Raw genomic sequence first — 24,403 nt, forward strand, 5'->3', positions numbered from 1 at the left:
TTATTTCGTTATAAATATTTCTTTAGTTATTTTTAATTAAAACGAAATCTTGAACTTATCTCAATACAATAATATTGTTAAACATCCTAATTTCCTAACATAATAACAGAATCATGTCATTGTCAATAAATCATACGTTTAAAATCATCTTTTATAGCTTAATCCCAAAAGCTCATCGGGACATTACGTAGGCATAGGCTTTGTTAAGAGAAACAGAATTAATTTCTACGAATTATAGCCTCGAGCTACTCGTACTGAGACAACGCCAGTCAAGTGAGAACAACTGCTACAGAGACGGTTTAACCCTACTGACATACTATTACGGTATCTAGTCAAACGATTAAGTAACAAAATCTCTAAATTATATTTCTCGTCAATGTGTTGGTGAAAACGTAGGCCTTAAAGGTGATCGAGGGGGGGTCAGACGTTGCGCTGCGATGTTGAAAAAATTGGCAACAGATGGCGACAGATTTCGATGCTGCGGCACTGGAGATCTGCGTACATCCTATAAAAATTAAGCGTGAAAAATAAAAGAACATCACCCACAACTGTATTGATAAGCAGAACGACCAATAGTGTCATTCAATTTTATTTACAGTGTAAAAAATCCTAGGAAGGGTTGATTAAGGAGGTTAAAGTGGAAATCCTTCAAGAAAAGAGCGTACCAATTCTTAAAAGGCCGGCAATGCACTCGCGAGACCTCTGGCATTGAGAGTGTCCATGGGCGGCGGTATCATTTTACATCAGGTGAACCTCCTGCCCGTTTGCCCCCCGTTCTATAAAAAAAATAATAATAATAATTCATCGATAGCCATGAACATAACTTAAATTTTTTAGAACCATCTCTGGTTACTTTCACTTAAATTTGAGTTTAGATGAAATCGTGACTGACTTAAGGTAAGATTCCAGTAAGTAAGTATTTATAGACTGGGATATCTTTTAACGACAATTCGGTCAGGACGGTTTTTTAAGGAAACCACATACCGTTCTTTGTTGCCTGGAATGTCTAGGCGATGGTAATGACAGCGTAGATGTAACTTGTAGAGAATTGTTTTGAGATGGATTTAATAAATAATTTAATTTATAGCCTTTAGCAAGATCTTCTACAGTTTTTCCTGAAAAGAGAATTTTCGCACACAATTATGATATAAGAATTCACATATTATGCAATTTATACGTTAATACATACATACATACGTCATTTCTTATCAAACAAATCGAACGCCGCAAATTTCTATTTTGTCATGATTATCAAAAATATTTTATTGCATGTCATTATTTAATTATGTTATACCTACAATAGATAGTGTGGTATGTTTTCATTGCCAACTTTGTTCCAAATTTACATAAAAATATAAAATTTCGCTGATATAGAAGGACACAATTGATGTGTTGAAAAATGTATAATTTATCTACCCATAGGAGTGAGTTTGTGTAGGATTAGAATAAAAAAGGCCATGATTCTTTATAAAATAACTAAACGACTACGAAAACTTATAACAATGATAATATTTATTACCTGTTAATGATGTTGGTATATTAGTGTTACAACGTCCAGTTCTTATTATCTTTTTAAAAGCGTCAGTATTGCCAAAAATAATTGCAACAGCAGCCCCGTCAGCCAATTGAGAGGAGTCACAGCAGGATAACAAAAAGTTCCAATTGTCTAGATCCCAATTTTTGGTTGAATACACAGCTAATTGTAACGTTGAAGCACCTTATCAAAAATATTAGTTTGATATTACGAAATTGCCGAATACTTTACCTACCGCTTGATTATTTGTAATCTCCAGCGACATTCCGCTGACGCGTTAGAATTCACGCTTTAAAAAAAAGCTCTTAGATACTAAAATTAAGCCAAGAAGATATTTATAATTTATACAAAAATAGCATAACATACACGGTCGGGCACCTAGCGACAATATCTTGTATATTGTTCTTAGGTACAAATAATTAAATACAATTATAAGATATTATGTTTCAACTTTTAATAATAGTTAGATGTTGGAACTTAATCATATTTACCGATATAATATTTCAAACTTATATAAGAAAACTTACCAGACTCACTGAGAAGATGTGGATTAGCACCAAATTGTAAAAATAATTTCACTATGTTATAAAATCCTAATCGCGCAGCTAATCTAATGGGCCATCCACCTTCATAATTTGGATCTAAACTATGGCTTAACAAATTTTGTACTTCAGTCTCATTGTTGTTTTCAATGCTTTTTCTTAATTTTTCTCTATTTCCTTCCATATTATTGAATTTAAATTATTTTTATCATGCAGTAACCTCTGCCTCTTGGTAGAAGTTTCAATTAATTGTAAAATATATATTTTTGCTTCTAATTTCGAAGTACCCTCATTATTTGTAAAAAATAGTTTCTTACGTGCCAACTGCCAATAGTCGTAGTAGTAATAGTCTAGATGGTTATCAAAATTTTAAAGTACCAATGGTAAATTTAATATTTGAATATAAAATTAAAATATATACTTAGTGTATGTTTGGGCCACTTTGTAGACTTTTCCGTTGTGGAAAAATCATTTAAATAAAATAGTTTAAATAGTTATTTAAAAATAGAAATATATTTGAGATTATTACATGTATCTGACATGCCGACATAGCATTTCTGAACCTTAGAATCCTGTAAGAGTGAACAGGACAATGACAGGAACAAATTATACCTCCTTGTTTCAGTAAAATTTAGAACATAAGTAATTGAACCGCATCGGTTACATTAATGCTTTTATTAATTATATATATATATAATATATATTTAACTGCTTAATGAAGGAAAATTATGTTTTAGGATTCAAGTGCACAGTTAATAAAAGATTTAAGTAGGCGCCTGGTATATAGTACCGGTGACCCCAGAGCTGGTGCATTCCTCACTCAATGAATAAGTATCGCAATACGTGGGTAACACTGAAAATGTTTAGAACTGGCCAGTGCTAATGAAAACTTTTTGAATTTCAATTTTAGAACTCTTTGGTAACCTAATGTAGTATATTGCAATCATTTGTCGTTTGTTTTTGTGAATTGGCGGCAAATCTAAAACGTACGAAAATGCCATAGAATGCCAGTAAAGAAGAATGGGCCCACTGTTTTTCTACGTGGTTCCATCGAATGCGACGATGTGTAGTGAGGAACGAAGATTACTTCGAAAACAATAAAAGTATTGGCAACTTACAGGTACAGCAAGGTACACTGCAACAGGCCAATCACCAAACTATTTAAATTTGTTTTGATTTTGTAACAATAAAATCATTTTAATTTAACTTAACTCTTGCCAGTTAAAAGAAGTTTAAATAAAGACAGTTGACACCTAGCTTCAGACTAGGAGTGAGACGTATTTACCATACCAGGTTTGTAAACCAGGGCTTTGCTTCGAAGGACGGCGCCCTGGTACGGGAAGGAAATACTTGCAAGTATGAAAGTATTTGCTGTGCTATCGGGCGAGAAAATACTTGCATAGGAAATCGATCCATCTTATTATACAAATAAGAAGCAGAATCGTATTTGCAACAAAAAATACGTGAAACTTGCAAGTATTTTTTTCACTGAGACCATTATGGTCTTTATTCTTAAAGTGACACGAGTCAATTTCCTATGCAAGTATTTTAGTATTTTGGCGGCGCCGATAAAGCCGCGAGAAATACTTGCAAAAACTAAAGTATTTGCTGTGCTATCGGGCACAGGGCTAAAAAATACTTGCATAGGAAATCGATCCATCTTATTATATAAATAAGAAGCAGAATCGTATTTGCAACAAAAAATACGTGAAACTTGCAAGTATTTTTTTCACTGAGACGATTATGGTCTTTATTCTTAAAGTAACACGAGTCAATTTCCTATGCAAGTATTTTAGTATTTTGCCGTGAGCCCTTCGTTTACAAATAACCGTCATATACTGATCAAAATAAGGAACATAATTGTATTAACATTCAATAATCGTAACTTTACTCTTTCTTTTGACTAGTTCACGCTATTCATTCTTATGTCTATACACAAAAGACACATAATTGCGTGTACAAAAGTATTGTTTTAAAAAATATACTTATGTGCCACTTAAAGTTTGTTTATTTCAAGTAATAGTTTAGTTTCCGTTTTTTTATTTTTTGTCAGTTGTGATTTGAGTGCGAGCTTGTTACGTCAACGACTAACCGTGACCTAAATTACAAGCAATTTTTCGGGAGTTTATTGATTTTAAAGTCAATTTTCGATTTATTATATAATATAAATTAGTGAGTGTATAAATGTATAAAACTGTTATTTTTTTAATACTGTGTTTTGTTTAGTTTCGCGAGTTTAAAGGACCGACAATTTTTGAACTCGAAATAGGTAATAGAGTGTAAATAAAACTGTGATTTCGTCATTAGATAATAGTTAAGTTACAAATATTTTTTCCGAAGTTTATTGAATTTAAAGACAATTTTCGAACTATTAATAGTGAGTGTATAGATGTATAAAACTGTTATTTTTTTAATTCTGTGTTTAGTTTAGTTTCGCGAGTTTAATGGACAGACGATTTTTGAACTCTAAATAGGTAATAGAGTGTAAATAAAACTGTGTTTTCGTTATTAGATAATAGTTAAAATACATAGTTAGATAGGTAGAAACTTGTGCTAAATAATAATATAGTCACAAACCATGGCTCCAAAGAAAAGTTTGGCTTGGGATCATTTTGTGGACAAAGGTGAAAATAAAGCTGAATGCAAAATGTGCAAAGTCATTATCTCATACAAATCAGGAGTGTCAAACCTTACCAAGCATGTACAAAGAAAACATATTTCCGTTAACTTAGTGAGAAGGGAACAACAAGTGGATCGTCAAGAAGAACAAGAGGTACAGGCGCATACTTCACAAACTGCACAAATTACGGCAGTCAATACTGCTATACAAACTATCGCATCTAATACGATAAGGTCCAATCCGAACCCATCCAGTATTACAGCATTCCTTCGGCGCGATTGTCAAAAAATAAAAAAACAAATTGATGATCATTTAATGAATTTGTTCATATGGGACTTACAGCCTTTTTCAATAGTAGAAGACAAAGGATTTCGCGAATTAATAAATTTTGCTTTCCCAAATTATACAATACCATCACGAAAGTATTTCGCCAATAATTTATTGCCGGGGCTATATGAAGAAATAAAGATAAATACAAAAACAGCTTTAAATGAAGATGCAAAAAGTGTATGTTTAACGACCGATATGTGGACGTCACGAAATAATGATTCTTACCTAGCCGTTACGGGTCATTACGTAGATAAAAATTTTATCCTTCAGTCGGTTTTACTGGAATGTAAAGTATTTGAGAGCAGTCACACGGCACTTCATATAGCACAAGAATTAAGAAATGTGGCTCAAGATTGGAACATTTTAGATAAGGTCCTCCTTGTAGTGTCGGACAACGGGGCTAATATAAAAAATGCCATACTTCAATTAGAATGGAGACATTTTGGCTGTTATGCACACACACTTAACCTAGCAGTACAAAAAGTGTTATCCCACTCAAACGTAAATAGCATAATAGGCAAAGTAAAAGCCATAGTATCCTACTTCAAAAGAAGTAATTTAGCCTGGAATAAATTAAAAAAGTACCAGGAGCAGGCCAATAAAGTAGTGAAGAGGCCAATTCAAGATGTCGCTACAAGGTGGAACTCCACATTTTACATGATAGAGAGGTTTGTCGAACTGAAAGACGAAATCAAATGTGCTTTGAGTAATTTAGACACTGGCAATTTGATTAATCTTACTACATATGAATGGGACATTTGCCAGTCTTTGGTAGTAGTGTTACAACCATGTGAAGAAGTGACAAGAGAGATGAGCGGACAGAAGTATGTTAGTGGAAGCTCGGTTATCCCCTTAACGATTGGTCTTACCAACGCTCTCAAAGAAATCGCAAGTCAGACATATCGGCAAGAAAATAATATTGACATTTTTCCTGATGAAGTGGAAATGTGTCGACAGGATCTGCTTTCAGAAATAGGCACGCGGTTTTCTAATTTGGAACAAAGCCGAACTTATACCGTCGCTATGTTTTTAGACCCGAGATACAAGTTATACTTTGAGAACGAAAATGTTGCAGACAGCACTAAAAAGTATATTGTGGGCTTAGTAACCGCGATGATAAATGAAAATGAAAAAAATCAGTCTTCAGCATCCACTTCTAATATATCAGATAGCCAGGGGAAAAAATCTAACAGCCTATTATGGAAACACTATAATAAACAAATGCACAATGTGCGGCCAGCTGGCACAGCCAATAGCAGAGCCATAATTGAGACGCAAAAATATTTAGATGACACAGTTTTGTCTCCAGACACAAATCCTTTGGAATGGTGGCGAATAAATCAGCAAATATATCCAAATTTAGCCAAACTAGCCAAAATTAAATTAAATGCAATGGCTTCTAGCGTGCCTTGCGAACGTCTATTTTCAGTAGCAGGGAACATATTGACGGAAAGGAGATCCCGACTCGGGAGTCGAAAATTAGAGCAATTGTTGTTTCTCCAACAAAATAAAAAATGATGATTGAGAATTCTATATATATATATATATATAATAAAAAAAAGTTGTACATATATAAAATGAAATGAAATCTTTTAACTACGCCTGCTAATACTATATTTCACAACTAGCTGATAAATGACCGTAACACTATTAGTAGCAGACAGTCCTAAGCCTGTGATTAACAAAACAAAGTAGGAAGGAAAGATTTCATTTATAAAAAGCCGTGCAAGATTGTGGTACACACACTGTACGATACGATTGCCACCAAATACTTTCAAGTATTTTTATACCTGGTTTTCGTACCTGGTATTTTTACATACTCGTACTTGGAAGCCCTGGTATTGAATTTTGCAAGTATGTCTCATCCCTACTTCAGACAAAGTGTTAAGTGATAAGTGTTTAATTATTCATTTATTTGAAGTTTGAATGTCCCGCCCAAAGATGCTGCCCGTGAAATTTAATCGGTTGAATGTTGATGTGATAAATTAAATAATTAGTAACTGATCAAAATCGCAAAGCAATTCAGTCAGTTAATACAAAAATTCAATTTTGACAATTCATAAGTGTACACCCATATGATTAAATATAGTGACTAATCAAAATAATAATTTTATTATATCTTTCAGCGAATACACCGCTACCGCGTTTTAAGTTGATGAAGCGACATCTCTGATCAGAGGTGGATACTATTGATGTACAAAGATGATAGAGTCTAGCTAATGAAACAAGTAACGAAAGAGCGCGGCAAATTCAAAAAAATGTTGTATGGTATATTTTGTGGATTAAACTTACTTGATAATTGATTATATTTTATTATTGAAGTTATACTTCTTTAGGCGCGTTATGAAAAATTGATGAGAGTGAAATTTTACGATGCGCGCGCACCGTTACACAAAATTAACAGAATTAAGTTAGTTCTAGGTGGCATGAAAATCGATAATAACTATGTTCTAGTTGTATATTCTAGTATTTTTACATTTAGAACACGTGTTTCGTAACAGTACAATTAAACAGTGTGAATATATATATATATATATATATATAAATATATTATTTTGGTGTTTTTATTAAATCAATTTCATATACGACGGTGATAGTATTTACTAATAATAACTTTATTGATTAATTTTAATATTTATCGTTAATCACTACTGCATTTTAGTTATTTTTTTCCCATACGCCAAAGAAGAATAACTTCTAACGCGTGTACATAAGTACACACACTCTTTTTTTTTACATTGATAGTAACTGTATTTCTATGAAATTAAATACTATACGTATTTAGTCTTTTACTATTGATACTTAAAATGACGAGCATTGCATGGATAACTAAAACTATATTTATTATAAAACACAACTTTATTCGGAATAATCAAAAATAGAATCCAAAAAATCAATATGGATAGATTCACCAGAGTCACTGCTGTTATCACTGTCTCTCACATTGATTATGAAACTTTCTAAATGTTCATCTGTAGTCCTGTCCCTTTCTTTATATTTATTTTATTTAAGTTCTCATTATTGCATCGACTCCTCCAGAACTCCTGCGAAAGAAACTAAATATTCTATCAAATAAAACAAAGTTTAGGCTATTATACCTGTTAACTATTCGGAAAAAATTTATAATAGAAAAAAAATGAGTAATTGCATGAAGTATCAAGACAATAAATCATACTAACCTAAGAAATTCAACACCACACGTAAACAATCTTGTTTTTGGTAGAATTCAGCTTCTTTTTCTTCTTGTTTTTCTTGTAATTTGGATATAATGCAGAACAATATCTCTCGAACTCCACTGTTTTACTCATATTTAAACATGTAAATGAATAAATTAGAACAAAATAACCCAAAACTAATGTTTGACAACAGCCATATTGAGAAATTGACAATGACATTCTGTGTTGCCATCCGAAAGTTTTCAAATAATTCAATTATCTACTTTCGTTAGCCAGACTCTATACGCGTGCTTTGAGTAAGGAGCAGCCGAGCGAGCGTATTTTGCTAAGGGCCAGTTTTTTGATCCGTAGTTAAAAATGGTATAACCTTTTGTTACATTAACTATAGTTAAATGACTAACCAGTAGTTAAATCGTAAATGCGTTTTTCGATGTCTATTTTAACTACAGTCAAACTTAACAATTGGCCAATTTGTTGCCAGTGCAATGAACAATGACATCCCAAAAAATTTAGTTCTTTTTTGTGGGGAACATTCATTTTGTATAAAAGATATATTATATAAATTATTATTATCTTTCATCACACGCTACGTCACAGTTTATTTTTTCTTATTGATAATCTTTGAAATTAAAGTTACATCAGTTTAACTCTCAGTTAAATAAACCGTTTACGTTCCCCGCGTAACATTTGTCTGGGATTATATTATTCAATTGAGAATAAGAATTTTGTCATACCATTGTTTAATATTATTTAATCCAGTTGTGTTTCAAGATTTGCCTTGCTTGAGCGACAGCTCTGATGTCGTCGTAGTCATATATATATATTGTCATTTGACTTGGGCTGTGGGCCAGTTAAATTGTGGTTTTAAACAAATTTTGTTTTTAGAAGAAAAATCTGTATCGCTTCGCTTCTTACCAATTTATATATACGGTTATAAATGTACATACTACATAACGCTGACAACATTTGGAGTAATGTAAACAGTTATATATTTAATCTATTTTTCCGATTGTAAAAATAATATTAATAACTTAAATATCGTACTTTTCAAATCGAACGACGTATATTTCATTGTCTACACTCTACAGTCTACACAGATAAGAAACTCGTCTACGAATCACAGCTGTTGTCTCCGGGAGAGTAAATAATAATTAACAGAAATTTTAAAGTTACTACTCGCAATGGAAAAATAGAATAAAAAGTTCGAAACCACTAAAAATATAAAAATGGGCAGGTAAGGCAAATAAAAAGAAGAGGTTGGCGAATAAATAGCAGCAACAACAAGAATTAATTAAATAATAGTGTTATTGTGTTTCAGGCATAAAGATTGGAGAAAAGTTGCTAAACGTGAAAGAAGAAGAAAAATCCGGACCAAAGCTGCTAGGGAACTGGGTGATTGATTTTTATTCATAATTTTTTTTATTACTAATATGATAAGAATATTCCAAGATGCTGCAATGTGACTGTGCATAGTTAATAAATAAGATACTAATTAGTCATCATGTTTTTTTTATTGCCTATACTATAGAATATAAATCTTAATATTCCAGACAGTTTTCCATCTCCTTCAAGTAGTGAATATACAAAATGGCTTAATGAACAGGAATTACTGGAAACATATGAGCTAGAACAAATAGAAATTCACAATAAAGAGGAGAATGAAAAGTGGATTGAAGCTGAAATAATAGCAATAGAAAAGTACAGAAAAATTCAGGAAGAAAAAGAAAAGCAAAACCAAATACAATTAGAAAATGAATTAAAAATGAAACAAGTAAGTACTTATTTTATTTTTGCTCTCAAACAAAATAATATAAGTTGTGTTTTTATTTTTTTCTTTATACTATTTAATTTTATATCAGGAATTAGAAATAGAAAACCAACGCAAAGCTAAGGAAGCAGAGAGATTAAAAGAAATAGAAAAAGAGAACAAAAAAAGACAAGAACAATTTATGTCTAATTTAGAGAAGTTTTTGAGTGGAGATTCTTCAGATCCACCACAAGAATTGCTAATATACCATGAAACAAGACCAAGCACTGAATTATGTCCTTTCTTTATCAAAACGGCTTGCTGTCGTTTTGGTGACCAGTGTTCGAGAAACCACCAATATCCTGGAATTAGTAAAGTCAGTATTCGTGTGATGATTTAAAATTATATGATGTGATATTGATAATGAATGATTTCTAATTATCAATATCACCTTTTTGATGATGTATTTTAGAATATTTAGTGTACACTGTGCATTACACATTCCCAATCATTTCAGATACTTTTAGCTACAAATTTCTATATTCATTTTGGCTTGGAGAATGCAAACTATAATGAATATGACACAGATATCATGTTAGAATATGAAGATAGTGAAACACTCAGGGATTTTAAAGAATTCTTTTATGATGTTCTACCTGAATTTCAGAAGCATGGCCAAGTTGTAGAATTTAAGGTATTTCTACTTTCTTAAATTTTTTATACAATAATTATATTTGTATCATTTTAATGAGAAAATAATTTTAACTAGTACAATACTATTTTCCAAAAAAAAGTAATTAGACATTCTAATTGTTTTAATTCATATTTTATATTAACTCCCTACCAAAACTTATGGTCTAATAGTCGGGCAACAGGCATTTTTTGCCAAGAGAAAGTTATAATAATTTATTGTATTACCTGGTAAATCAACACATATTCTAAAAATAGAGTGTATAGTAGCTTGTTTTGCTAATAAATTTCAGAACAGCATCAGGTAAGCACCTATTAGCTGTCCAGATCCGGCGTGGAGCAATAGAGTATCCTTTAAATTTCCAAAAAAATCTTATCTTGTTTCAACTACAATTTATTCAATTGAATAATACATCGAAGACACTTTTCTTAAAGCCGACGACAAATATTGAACAACGTTTAATTTTGCGGTCATTTGAAGGGAAAGGCTAAATTAGCCTCAAGAAGCTTGGTGTGCTCAGCAAAGCAAGACGGTACTTTACGCCCTTTGCAACTGTATAAAGCGCAAATTCGGCCCCACGTGGAGTACTGTTCTCACCTCTGGGCGGGACCTCCCCTTTACCAGCTCCTTACACTTGACTGTATTCAACAAAGAGCGGTTAGAATCGTCGACGACCAATCCCTTTCCGAGCGGTTTGATCCCATTGGCGTAGAGATGTGGGGTCACTCTGCATCTTCTACCGCATTTACCACGGAGAATGGTCAGATAAGTTGTTCGGATTACCTGCAGCTGAGTTTCATCATCGGATATCAAGGCAGAAAGCGAAATTCCACCCTCACCTCACCACATCCACCACAACTGAGCGCTTTTTAAGCCTGTTTTTTCCGCGCACCACCACTATGTGGAACCAGTTGCCCACTAAAGTAAAGAAATGAGCGTAACAATTCTTAAACGGGCCGACAAAGCACACATTTTGGTCTCAGAATAGGTATTATTAGGGTAAGATTCAGGTTCACGGTTTAGCGACACTTACTACGTTTTTCGTCATACTTCGGGCTTAGACTCGACTCCTTAGCGTTAATATAGACCAAGACATGGTTTTTTTTTTGTAGCATGTTCTTAAAATGACATATTTTTCTTTAAATGATTTATCTTAACGCAAATTCTCAGGCACCATGTCTGCTGAATAAATCAAGGTTTGTACAACATATAAAATATTTTTTTAAATTCTTAAATGTAATCTTCAAGCTACCCAATAAGACACCAAGGTTAAACCCCTTATTGGTTTTTTGGTGCCTGTACGTAAAGTTTATTTATATATTTTTAAATCAATTAAATTATTTTTAATGTGAAATGTATGTAATTTGCAGGTTTGTAATAACTACGAGAAACACCTACGTGGTAATACCTACATAGAGTATGCAGACCTGCGAAGCGCTGTTAAAGCTTATCGCACGTTACACGCGCGATGGTATGGAGGAAGACAAATGTCATTACAATTCTGTCAAATACCATCTTGGAAAGCAGCTATATGTGGTATGTTTTTTTTAAATAAATTTATTGGATAATATATAGTGTGCGTTTTCCAATTACAGAGCATAATGCGACTCAGTGCCGCATAATGCCGCATAATGCTGAAGCTTAATTGGAATTTGGAACGTGAATTAGTTTTCAAATGCATCAGCAGAGTGCGCTAAGTCAGTGTTGAAAAAAAAAATGTTATGAATAGAGTTAGCAACCTCATTAATGTATAAATAATGTGGTAAACAATAATAATTAGTTGAAAACTATTTACGCTTATTTTAAGTAATTTGGATTTTGATTATTTCATTAACATTTTTTTACTGAAATAAGAGAAAACCTTTAAAAAATATAAGGTTTTAACAAGCTAAATTAACAGTAAAATATTTAGTTTCATGTAAGAAGTTTACATCATTTACGTTTTGAGTAATTTTTTTAAATGATTTCTAAAAAAATTATAAACTTTTTCAAAACCATGCAATGTTTACAAAAGTATAATCCTGTAAAATAAGTTTGTTTACAGATCCGAATTTTAAAATGAAATTGTATTCATATTTTAAATGTGGAATATAAAAGAAGTAACTATTTATACCTTCATCCATACTTATATTTATTTTTTTTAGCAGTTTGAAATAACTTTAATTATTTTCAAAATCTACGACGAAACGAAAGCCTTACAAATTTTTCAACAATAAATAATATTTACTAACGAAAATTTCGATAAATGCCAACTTAAAGAAAAACACTGGTCAATTTTCTGTCACTGTGTTGGTATTGATTGCGAGAAGCACACGAGAGCATTACTTTTGAGAGTGCTCAATTGTGCGAAGCGTTGCTGTAGTTGGAACATTCAACGTTGAGCATTATGCCGCATAATGCGCTCTAGTGCTGTAATTGGAAAACGCACAATATTATACTATATTATACTATTTTTTTTTTAACCAGCTGGGTTAATCATATTATGTATTTTTAGAAGCTTACAATGGGTTTTGTATATGGTTGTCATGTTGTATAATAATGTAATAGTAATGTCAAATTAATAACAAACATATAAGTATTTAAAATATTGCATATTTGGCGTAGTTACCATTCATACCTGCTTTGAGTTGTAAATTTCTTCTTAACAGGGTCTTGAGACAAAATCATTCAACCATTTTCATAAAAAATTATTTGGCATTAAAAAGTGTGTCACGCCTGTCGAAAAGTGACTTTCTCTCAAGCCCCAAGAAGAGAAGAAGAGATGTTAAATTCGCTCTTTGCACATTTTATCCTGTTCTTTGACAATCTGGAAAGAAATGCTTTCTAAGCATTATTTAGCATATCTAATTTGTTTCTTATGAATCTTATCATGATCTCAAATCTTAGTAGCAATCTGGATTACATTTCTATTAATAGATAAATCATTTAACTTTTAGGTCTACAGTCAAGGAAAAGATGTCCTAAAGGCCGTGCATGTAACTTCTTGCACGTATTTTCAAATCCTGAAAACTTTTTTAGAAGAAATTATATTCCTGAGAGGTAATTAATTTAGTAAAAAACCCTATTTAAGGTACAATAGGAGATTTTAGAGTGATTCTGGTATGGAAAAATATTATGTTCTTATAGTTTTAATAGCTTATTTCATTTCTATAAACAAAAAAGACCACAAGAACATATAAAAAATCGATTTTTTTTGTCTTTAAATTCATCTTGATTAGATTTATGGACTAAAATTATCTATTAAGTAATATTTCATTTAATTTATAGAAGGCGTAGGACACCGCCACGTTCATGGCGATGGTCAGAATCACCCGAACGAGAAATAATAAAAAGGAAGCGTTCGAGATCAAAAGATAGACGAGATACCAAAGATAGAAGAAAGCGGCGTCATTCAAAAAAAAACAGATCTGACAGTTGATTTATATTACTTTGTAAAATAATATAATAGTTCTATAACATTTGTTTCATTGCTCAATTTTTAAGACTGGTATTCGTAACACCTTCATTTTTTTTTTTTTTCAAGAATAAAAACCCTTCATTGTTAGTGAGTGACAACGATAAAACGTACTCTTATTTTAACGTAAAAAAATCTCAACTTTGTCGTTTGCCGACAAAGTTTAAGTTAACACACATAAGTTTTCAAAAAGTCGCTGATCTGTGTTATTTATCTAAGACTACTTATAAATAAAATATAGACAATAATACTATATTTAACGTGTCTAAGAATGACTTTCTCTGAATTAGCCAGTTTAGTAACAATAATTAGAGAAATTGGAGAGCTGAGTGGTCCAATAGATTATCATTTTGCGAAATATTGTTGTACGATATAGTATTTTCTTGAGAAAATATACCGCCCTGTCTTATGTATGCCCTGTATTAAGACAAGGCGGTATGGTCAAAACACTTTAGCCTGGCCAGAAGTAACAAAATAATTTAAAAAAACTATACTAGTCTGTGGTTCAGTAGGGACGTAACATTCTACATAAAAATCGATTATTTATTTAGCAAGCAAAATCGATTTTATCCTAATTTATCAATTAATAAAAAAAAACACCCTAAAGAGCGTTGTTCACATCTTCAAAATTTGTTATTTGTCGTTTGATTTTAAAAATCAATCAGACAGTATCATCAGCAAACAAAATTATCTGATGTTTTTTCTCTACCATAAAAGGTAAGTAGATCATTTATATAAACAAGAAAGAGGAAAGGGTCAAGAATTGAGCCCTGTGGTACCCCCATACCTACTACCGTCCCAGAGGACCTCTTACCACTCAGTTCAACCTTCTGAGTTCTACCGTGTAAATAGGAAGTCAGAAGATTCAGTGCGGTATTCTTGATGCCATAGTGGTGGAGTTGCATCGATTGCATACATCAAGTATATCAAAACATCTTCAAAGCATCGGATCTATTAAATGTATCGCATTGTAAACATGGATGCATATCGAATATCCCCAATAGTTCGAGGACCGGGTTGTAAAACACCTGACATAATGCCGGGAGGTGGACTAAAAATCGACTATTATTGATTTTCAATTATATAAAGAATCGATTATTAATTGTTTTTTTTAATATTAAAATAGCAAATCGATTTTAATCGATTATTTTTTCACATCCCTATGGTTTAGTATTGACTATGGCATTAATAGCCGTGACAGATGACTGTTATGAAATTATTAATACATAGATGTAAATAACAGCTTACATCAATAAATAAATAAAGAATGTTCTTTAAATTTTAAGTAGAACAGTTCTTATATTGAATGAATGCATTTCTAAAACAAACTGCCGTAACAGAATTAGAAATATTGGTAAAATGTCAATATCAGCAATATATTTTAATATAACCAGATGCAATTATTTGCAATTATTTAAAACATCACTCTGCCTTGCTATTCCAAATGTTCATCCTACAAGGACAATTATATGTTCTACTTACATTCTACAGAAAAAACTTTTAATAAATAACATTGGAAGTACATTAGATTCAGGTAACATAAATTTAACAATTACATTATCAATGAGTTATTGTATAATACATACAGATTTCCTACTCATTCCCACTAGAATAAAACCCTTTGCAATCTACAGCTAAAAAATTACTTATTTTACTAGCTCATAATTGCACCTGCTGAATTTAAAAAAAATATGTACTTTCTAAGATAGCTCTTTTATTTTATTTAGGGCAAAGAATACAATCTACCTGATACATCTTTTTATCATGAACACCAGTTTTACTTAATATTTTTAGTTTCTACAGCCAAGAAAAACCTAATTTCTGAATTGAATTTTGAGTCTGAAAGTCATGCTGCACCCTTTTGTAAACTGCCTATTAAAAGTTTACTTCAAATATATAAAACAACTAAACAGGATCAGGAAAGTGGTCATTGTAACAACAGGCTGTATTACATTGCTTCTCATTTGAAGGTAATATTTCTAAATGAAATAAAATAGTTTCAACATACCTTTACTATAAAGATAATTTTTTCAGTGCCCACCTGGTATGTTAAGTGATCGCCTTGCAAAAAGGTGTTTTATTTATAGCTTATCTTTCGACTGGCTGGAAAAATCATTAAAAGTTTTGCTAGGTAAGAGGTGAGTTTATGGTGATGTAACAATTCTTTGTTTGACATTCTAAACTTATGGTAATTTTAATATAATATTCTTTCATTGATTTCAGATAAAGGAGTACCTCCAGATAGAATATTACGAGATTTGTGGGTATTAAAATATCATCATCAAACTATAGATGATAGACTCAAAAGAATACAAGATATGGGTATTGACACCCTGTATCCATGGATGGTGCGATGCTCTGAGGATATATTAAATAGGTATTTGATTATGTAATGTATTGTGAGTGAGTGATTTTTTTATTTAAAGCTAAGAAACATTTCTTAGGTTCTGATATATTATGTATAAAATAACTAGGTCTTTATTGAAAGCTATGATTCACTGTGCATTAAAATTATGATGAAATTTATGAATTATTAAATATAAAAATTAAAGTATACTATTAATCTGATTATAGGTATATAGAAATTTACCAAGAAACCAAAAGCATTTTAGGTAATGGTCAATCAACAAAGGGATATATAGCTAACCGCTTAAATACCTCCATAGATACAATAGACGAAATATATGCTAAAGTGCCATCTTTTACAAGGATAAGAGTCAGCAAGGTATTTTTATTAACGTTTATTATGAACTATAATTATTATGTTTAGAAAATTATTCAGAACACACCAATCACATTTATGACATAAATTATGAAAAAACCAAAATCATACATAAATGTACTTTTTAGGTAAAAAAATTCTTGGATTTTCTATTTGAAGAAGGGTTCACAATTGAAGATATATTATGTAAGCCAAGAGTATTGTGTGCCTCACAAAAAACAGTAAAAGAGAGATTAGAAAAACTTAGAGGATTAGGACTAAAAGATATCAATCTCAATGTTCTGTGTAGAAGTAGAAAAGATTTCAGAAAATATTATGAGAGTTTACAAACAGTAACCAAGGATGAAAATAAGCAAGCTTAAAATAAAAAGACTATTGTTTTATTTATCCCATCTTTATTTTCAGAATACTTCATATACACTCCTATATTATGACAAAACCATTTTGCATAGTAATTAAATATAATAAAAATCAATTCATGGATCCTTGTTTACCAATAATTTTAACACTAAAGCTTAAAATGAAAATGAAAATGACAATCTTCAAAAGGTTAAAAAAATAAAATATCTAGCAATGCAGTGGAATGAATATTTGACACTATACAATATTATTTAATCATGCAGGTGTAAATTTATTACAATAAATGTAGGCAGGATACTTTTAGTGTCATTCTAACCACCTATGGTTATTAATTATGAATATTTTGTGAGTTCTGAGTAAAAATCAGTTTCCTAAATAGTTATAATTTGTCTATTGATGAGCACACTGAACTCCTGGCCCTGAATGCATGTGTTCTTCATCATCACTAGCATATGCTTCCTCCCTAGTAACACGATTCCTCTCATTAGGTGTGTAATCCATTAGGTTGACTTCCTCAACATCTTCACCTGTAGGCATGACAAAAGCAGGACGAGGTGGAAGCACAGTTTCTATCTGTCTTAATTGCTCTTCTGCTGCGAAGTTGTTTTCCGGGAAAGTAACTTCAAACTTAATATATAAATTCCCCTTTTCAAAGGGGTTTTTATGTTGCGGCATTCCTTCACCTTTTATTCCTTTTAAGTCTCCTGGCTTAATTACTTCTCCTGCTGCATGTCTAATGAGAAGATCACGTCCATCAAGATGTTTGACAACAAATTCAAAACCACATAGTGCTTCAGTCAAAGAAATATCACGTCTTATTATAAGATCATCACTATTCCTTTGAAAAACATCATGGGCTTTTTGTTGAAGTACAATGATAACATCTCCTGGTTCAACATCGGGCGCCTGATCACCTTCTCCTCTAAAGATAATTTTTTGATTTTCACGCATTCCTTTTTCTACATGTACTTCAAGAATTTTAGTTTCATTTAAAACTTTCTTTCCTTTACATTTTGAGCATTTGTCTTTGTCATTTATTGTTTCACCTTGGCCTTGACAAGTGGGACAGCGACTTTGCAATTGTCGGGTCATGTTAGGGCCAATCCGTTGAAAGGATACTTTTATGCCTTGTCCATGGCAGTCACTACAAGAAACAACTGCACCAGGTTTACCACCTACACCCTTACATGGCCCACAGATAACATTTTTACTCAGCTGCAATTTTGCCGTTTTTCCTACATACATATCTTCTAAAGACACTTTCAATGTATGAATAGTATCTTCACCACGCGCTCTTCCGCGACTCCGTCGACCACCCATTCCGAAAATATCACCAAAGAAATGGCGAAATAGATCATCATGACCACCACCTTGACCACCTTCTTGGAGCCCTTTCAACCCATATTGATCATAAACTTGTCGCTTTTTAGAGTCAGATAATACATCATAGGCGTAACTAATCTCTTTAAAACGATCACCAGCATTTGGGTTAACATCAGGGTGAAATTCTTTTGCTAACTTGTGATAATTCTGAAAAATATTAAAAACGTGCTTAAAATAACAAACCATTTAATTATTAACATTTACTTATTACGTCCACATGCACTATTGTCACAATCAATAAAATAGATAACTTACTCGTTTAATTTCTGTGTCACTTGCATTCCTGGATACACCTAATATTTCGTATAACTTATTATCAGCCATTTTACTAACAGTATATAGATCAAAAGACAAAAATTCGTGGAGAATAACTAAAGAAAATGAATTACGCTAAACCTTCCGTACACTAAATTCCATTAGTCATAGACAAGGGTTCAGAAACAATTCTGTAATAGACAGTAGACATGCAAACTATTTATAGATAACAAATTACGGATTATTAATGTGACTCTGTCGCGCGATCGCACGAAGGCGGGGTACCAAAAAGCGCGTAGGGTGGAGAGAGAGTAAAGCCGAGGCAGAAGTTGCGCATTTAAATGGGCTGAAACCCACACAGTATGTTCGATAGCGCCAGAAGACGAATTGAAGAAAACCTTTCTGCCGTAGAGATGGTCGCTAGTTGTTCAATGAAACTGAAAGGCATCTTTTGCTGCGCTCAAGAAGGCCGTTGTTGCTATTAGGACAGGTGCTGAGAGCCTAGCAGTGCCAACGCTCGCAGACGAAACACTCATCCTTCAGCTGGAAATGAACGCCTCTGTGCACAACTCTCTTGCAAGATAAAACGCGCGAGGTGAGGGCGTTCCTGGAAGTTGCAACAAGCTCCGATGGATCGCCCACCCTTCAACGTAGAAGAACTGGAGGTTCCAATTCTCCGCCAGGGGGTTGAGCGCATAAATGCACAATTAGAGGATATCGGACCACAACCCAACTAATAACCACCAAACGTCGTCGCAGCAGCCCCGAAGACGAAGCGGGGAAAGGAGATGGTAATCCTGCTGGATTGTGGATTGGATGTCTGTAGACAGAGCCGACTATCACAGGCGCAACAACAGTCCAAACGTATGACGAAAGCGGAGTGGTCGAAAATGATCGAAGTAAGGCGATGGAAGGCGTTTTTATTGCCTGTCTTGCAGTTGCATCCCAGCACACCCCTTTATCGCTTTGCGGCGATGCCGCGGAGGGATAGAATATCGTTTCCAAAAAAAGCCAAACAGCAACAACCACGACACCTAGAAATAAAAAAAATCTAAGGTTGGCAAAGACATAGTCTTATACAACCTCGCCTTGCCTCGCCACACCGCTGCGTGTGCCGAAGGGCGCTGAGGCAAGATGGGTCACCTATGCCGCTGCCCTAAAGGAAACTCGTGCCAAAGTGGATCTGAAGGAGGCCGGTATCGAGGGCGTTAAGCTCCGCCCCGCCGCCACGGGAGCTACCATGCTGGATGACTCTGTCTGTCACTATACTAATAAACTGCGCGAGGCCATCACGGGCCATTGTGAAGTAAACAAACAAATGAAATGAAATGAAATGAAATAGTTTATTCTTGCAAGTAGGACTATATAAATCACTTTTACAATGTCTTCCTAAACTAGATGAAGTCGACATTTCCTAACTGACTGCCCTGAGAAGAAATGTCGAAACAAACTCGGAGGTCTTAGTCTCTTTTATAGTCCAGATAATACAATAATAAATTAATAAATTGGTGTAAACAAATGCAGAGTATTTACTGGACCAGTCCAGTTTTAAAGAAAGAACCAGATCGATCTGTGCCTGTGCCAGCAGACGGCAAGCATGCCCCGAATAGCTCATGCAGCTCAACCATTTTTGAGGGAGCTGCACAACCCGGTACACAACAATACCGCCAGTGGCACCATAAAAATATGTGGGGCAACAACTCACTCAGATCGCCAGCCCAAAATAACTATAGACTAAAATGTATCAAATTATAAATCAGGCCAAAGAGTTTATGATATACCCGCATAATGTTTACACTTACAATGGATACAAAATGTATTTTTAAGGTGTACCTTAAAGCAAGGAAAAAATAATGAAATTGAAAAATATAATCGTAATATAAACATTATTCACTTGGCATGTCAAAGTGTAAAATATTGTATGCAAAAGCACAAAACATGTCAGTAATGTAGAGAAAAAAAATGTAAAAAAAATGAATATGCACTAAGCACAAACATGTCAATAGAATAAAATAAAATGCATATGCAAAAGCACAAGACATGTCAGATTGTAAATATGTACAACATGCAAAAAAAAAAAAAGTGAAAGACAGCTTAAAAAAAACACAAGCGATAGCTGTATAAGCGAGCAGCTCAATCCCAGGCGTTTCTATCATTTAAATAATCGGATATCCTGTAATATCCTTTACTTAATAATTTTGATTTAATAAAAAATTTAAATTTCTTAAGGGGAAGTTTACGAACATCCATAGGAATTTATTGTAAAAGCGTATACATTGACCCATGAACGAGTTGCTTATTCTATGAAGGCGAGTAGCATGAACTGTTAAATTATTTTTGTTCCTAGTATTTCGGGAGTGAAGATCAGACAATTTGACAAAATCCGGTTCGTTTTTGTGAACATAAAGTAAATTTTCAAAAATATATTGTGAAGTTACAGTCAGAATGTTTATCTCTTTGAATTTCTCTCGGAGAGAAACTCTAGGACCTAAGTTATATACAGGGTGGCCAAAAAGTCGTGGATCAAACGCAAATAGGGGATAGATGAGGTCATCAGCGGCAAAAAATTGTTCTACGGGAGGTCTCTAAGGTCAACCCCTGCAGAGTTATGATTTATTTTGGTTTTATATGAAAATTGACTTTTTTTTACTAATTCTTCTTAAAATTCGAAAATATCTACATCCTGTATCTTTCTCATAATATCCACTAGATTGGTACTGATGAGTTCTTGCGTTAGACATACTATTTATAGTTGTTTATTGAGTGTACTCAAGATAATATTAAGTGATACGATATAACATTTTTTCAAATCATAAATTTTTCTTTACTTTGGACCCCACTGTGAAAAAAAATTACTCCACCGAAAAGTGTCCCTGTACTACAAGTTTTGGCGCATTTAATAGGGATTCTGAAAAGGTATTACAAGTGGCCATGAGTCGCTCTAATATCTTTCTAGGAAGAATTACAAACAACGATTGTGAAATAATAATTGTATTAAAACAATTATTTCTCAATGGTTGTTTGTATGAAACAAAATATTTTACAATAAAATATGCTCAAAATTCCTGACTCTGACCATAATACTTAATCTGCACCGTCTAATCAAATTCCTACGTAACCCTCCAGCCATCTGTCCAATTTTTTTAATCTAGTCCGATTCACACAGTACTGGTCCCATGTAGGTAAATAATCTTTCATAAGTACGAATCGTTGTTGTTTTTCTTTCCTACTAAGATATTAGAGCAACTCATGACCATGTGTAATACCTTTTCAAAATCCATATTAAATGCGCCAAAACTTGTAATACAGGGTCACTTTTCGGTAGAGTAATTTTTTTCCACAGTGGGGGCCGAAGTAAACAAAAAGTTTTGATTTGAAAAAAAATTATATCGTGTAACTTAATATTATCTTCAATACACTCAATAAACAACTATAAATAGTATGTGTTAAGCAAGAACTCATCAGTACGAATCTAGTGGATACAGTCAAAACCGTTTATAACGACATCGTTTACAACGACCTATCGGTTATTACAACCAGATTGTATGGTCCCGTCCGAATCCCTAGTAAACTATTCAGTAAAGAAACCGCTTATAACAACATCGGATACAGCGACATATCGCTTACAACGACGAAAGTTTATCGATATTCATCGGCTATAACGACCAACCGCTTCTTGTCTCAGCAAAACAAAACAATACAAACGATTGTAAATCTTATTTTTAGGCGTTGAATGAATATTTAGGCATATTATTACCTACGCACTTTCTCCTAACGAACAGCTTCAGCCAACAATGATTTCCGATGCTCTTAACGCTGTAACGATTTTGCAAAAATTTGTTGCCTTTAACGAACAGTTTGATACTGGTGATACTCATACCTTGAGGAGTATGAAACGTAAAATGCAAAAAATATTTGAGACTGAGCTAAAAAAAAACATACTGACTGATTACTTTTGTACCTAATTATTTCGTAATAAATATTTTTGTTTCTTTTTTGACTCGTTTACATATTATAATATTAAAATAACATATTATAATATTAACATACCATATTATAACCCATACCTACCTATTCTAGATCGATAACTATGTACATACATATGTACTGTACTTGTGTATATGACATTGCTTATAACGACTATCGGATATAACGTCGGCAACTATACGGTCCCTTCAATGTCGTTATAACCGGTTTTGACTGTATTATGAAAAAGATACAGGATGTAGATTTTATCGAATTTTAATAAGAATTAGTAACAAAAAGTCAATTTTCTTATAAAACGCAAAATAAATCATAACTCTGCAGGGGTTGACCTTAGAGACCTCCCGTAGAACAATTTTTTGCCGCTGATGACCTCATCTATCCCCTATTTGCGTTTGATCCACGACTTTTTGGCCACCCTGTATAGCGCGGACAGCTCTTTTTTGTAATAAGAAGATTGTATTAATATCCGCACAGTTTCCCCAAAGGAGAATGCCGTACGTCATCAAGCTATGAAAATAACTGAAATAAACAATTCTGGCTGTATCCACATCAGTAATTTGTCTAATTTTCCTTACAGCATAAGCAGCTGAACTGAGCCTTCCAGACAATTTGTTAATGTGTGGGCCCCACTGTAGTTTGGCGTCAACAGTAATGCCAAGAAAAACAGTTGACTCAACAGGGTCCAACTCTACTCCATTCAGTTGTACATTGGTGCTTAACTGCCTCACATTAGGCGTAGAAAATTTTATTAATTTAGTTTTACTTGAGTTCAAAAGCAGATTATTAACATTAAACCAATGGACAACCTTAGATAGTGCCAAATTAACTTGGTCAAAATTTTCAAGTTGACGCTTAACTTTAAAAACAAGCGAAATGTCATCCGCAAATAATAGGATTTTGTGATCATCCCTTACACAAAAAGGTAAATCATTGATATAGATAAGGAATAAGAAAGGACCTAGAATTGAACCCTGCGGAACACCCATAGTTACCACAGATCCTTTTGATTTTTTGCCATTAATATCTACACTTTGTATTCTATTGTCTAAATATGAACTGAGAAGTCTAAGAGCCTTATTTCTAATGCCATAGTGGTGTAGTTTCTTGATAAGTGTGTCATGGCAAACACAGTCAAAAGCTTTGGACAAGTCACAGAATATGCCTAAAGCATCCTGTGAATTCTCCCAAGCCTCGAATACATTTTTGAGTAGTTCCACACCTGCATCAGCAGTAGACCGACCCTTAGTAAATCCAAATTGTTTGGAGTGAAAAATATTCTGTCTGTTAAAATGCTTTAGCATATGCTTTAAAATTATTTTCTCAAAAATTTTGCTCAGTGTAGGCAAAATTGAGATAGGGCGAAAATTCGTAGGATCGGTTGTACTACCAGATTTGAAGAGTGGAATCACCTTGCTTAACTTCATTAAGTCCGGAAACACACCAGATGCGACACAAGAGTTGAACACAATTGCCAGAAATGGGGAAATACATTCAATTATTGAGGATATTATTTGAACTGACAACCCCCAAAGATCGGTGGACTTTTTTACTTCCAAATCTTTAAATGCATCTAGAATGTCCTTAGCACTAACAACTGTAAAT

At 33.1% G+C, this 24,403-nt stretch overlaps 4 protein-coding genes and 1 long non-coding RNA gene across 6 annotated transcripts; 2 read left to right on the top strand and 3 right to left on the bottom strand.

The window, feature by feature from the left end:
- Window positions 1–3: 3 nt before the first annotated feature.
- Window positions 4–2,609, bottom strand: LOC125056507. The gene is made up of 4 exons (XM_047659637.1): window positions 2,062–2,609; window positions 1,520–1,717; window positions 985–1,115; window positions 4–505 (listed from the first exon to the last, which is right to left on the bottom strand). Exons 1-4 carry the CDS (start codon window positions 2,258–2,260, stop codon window positions 374–376), a joined length of 660 nt encoding a protein of 219 aa, XP_047515593.1. The 5' UTR covers window positions 2,261–2,609; the 3' UTR covers window positions 4–373.
- A 5,257-nt stretch (window positions 2,610–7,866) lies between these two features.
- Window positions 7,867–9,147, bottom strand: LOC125056705. The gene is made up of 2 exons (XR_007118094.1): window positions 8,206–9,147; window positions 7,867–8,070 (listed from the first exon to the last, which is right to left on the bottom strand). It is a non-coding gene; the product is annotated as an uncharacterized LOC125056705 (long non-coding RNA).
- Window positions 9,148–9,300: 153 nt separating this feature from the next.
- LOC125056704 (U2 small nuclear ribonucleoprotein auxiliary factor 35 kDa subunit-related protein 2) lies at window positions 9,301–14,092 on the top strand. Its single transcript, XM_047659982.1, has 8 exons — window positions 9,301–9,436; window positions 9,521–9,594; window positions 9,753–9,973; window positions 10,062–10,325; window positions 10,467–10,643; window positions 12,011–12,176; window positions 13,577–13,679; window positions 13,908–14,092. The coding sequence occupies exons 1-8, from the start codon at window positions 9,429–9,431 to the stop codon at window positions 14,056–14,058; spliced, it is 1,164 nt and encodes a 387-aa protein (XP_047515938.1). The 5' UTR covers window positions 9,301–9,428; the 3' UTR covers window positions 14,059–14,092.
- Window positions 14,093–15,290: 1,198 nt separating this feature from the next.
- Window positions 15,291–17,203, top strand: LOC125056379 (transcription termination factor, mitochondrial). 2 transcript variants are annotated; one of them, XM_047659423.1, is made up of 6 exons: window positions 15,291–15,628; window positions 15,898–16,064; window positions 16,129–16,225; window positions 16,318–16,471; window positions 16,669–16,819; window positions 16,945–17,203. In XM_047659423.1, the coding sequence occupies exons 1-6, from the start codon at window positions 15,454–15,456 to the stop codon at window positions 17,176–17,178; spliced, it is 978 nt and encodes a 325-aa protein (XP_047515379.1). In that variant the 5' UTR covers window positions 15,291–15,453; the 3' UTR covers window positions 17,179–17,203. The 2 variants fall into 2 exon arrangements, with proteins under 2 accessions (XP_047515379.1, XP_047515377.1); XM_047659421.1 differs by having other exon boundaries at window positions 15,294–15,628; window positions 15,889–16,064.
- On the bottom strand, window positions 17,192–18,998 carry LOC125056378 (dnaJ homolog subfamily A member 2-like). The gene is made up of 2 exons (XM_047659420.1): window positions 18,815–18,998; window positions 17,192–18,706 (listed from the first exon to the last, which is right to left on the bottom strand). The coding sequence occupies exons 1-2, from the start codon at window positions 18,881–18,883 to the stop codon at window positions 17,567–17,569; spliced, it is 1,209 nt and encodes a 402-aa protein (XP_047515376.1). The 5' UTR covers window positions 18,884–18,998; the 3' UTR covers window positions 17,192–17,566.
- Window positions 18,999–24,403: the final 5,405 nt, after the last annotated feature.

The sequence above is a fragment of the Pieris napi genome, chromosome 15, assembly GCF_905475465.1.
Source record: "Pieris napi chromosome 15, ilPieNapi1.2, whole genome shotgun sequence".
Classification (NCBI taxonomy): Eukaryota; Metazoa; Arthropoda; class Insecta; order Lepidoptera; family Pieridae; genus Pieris; species Pieris napi.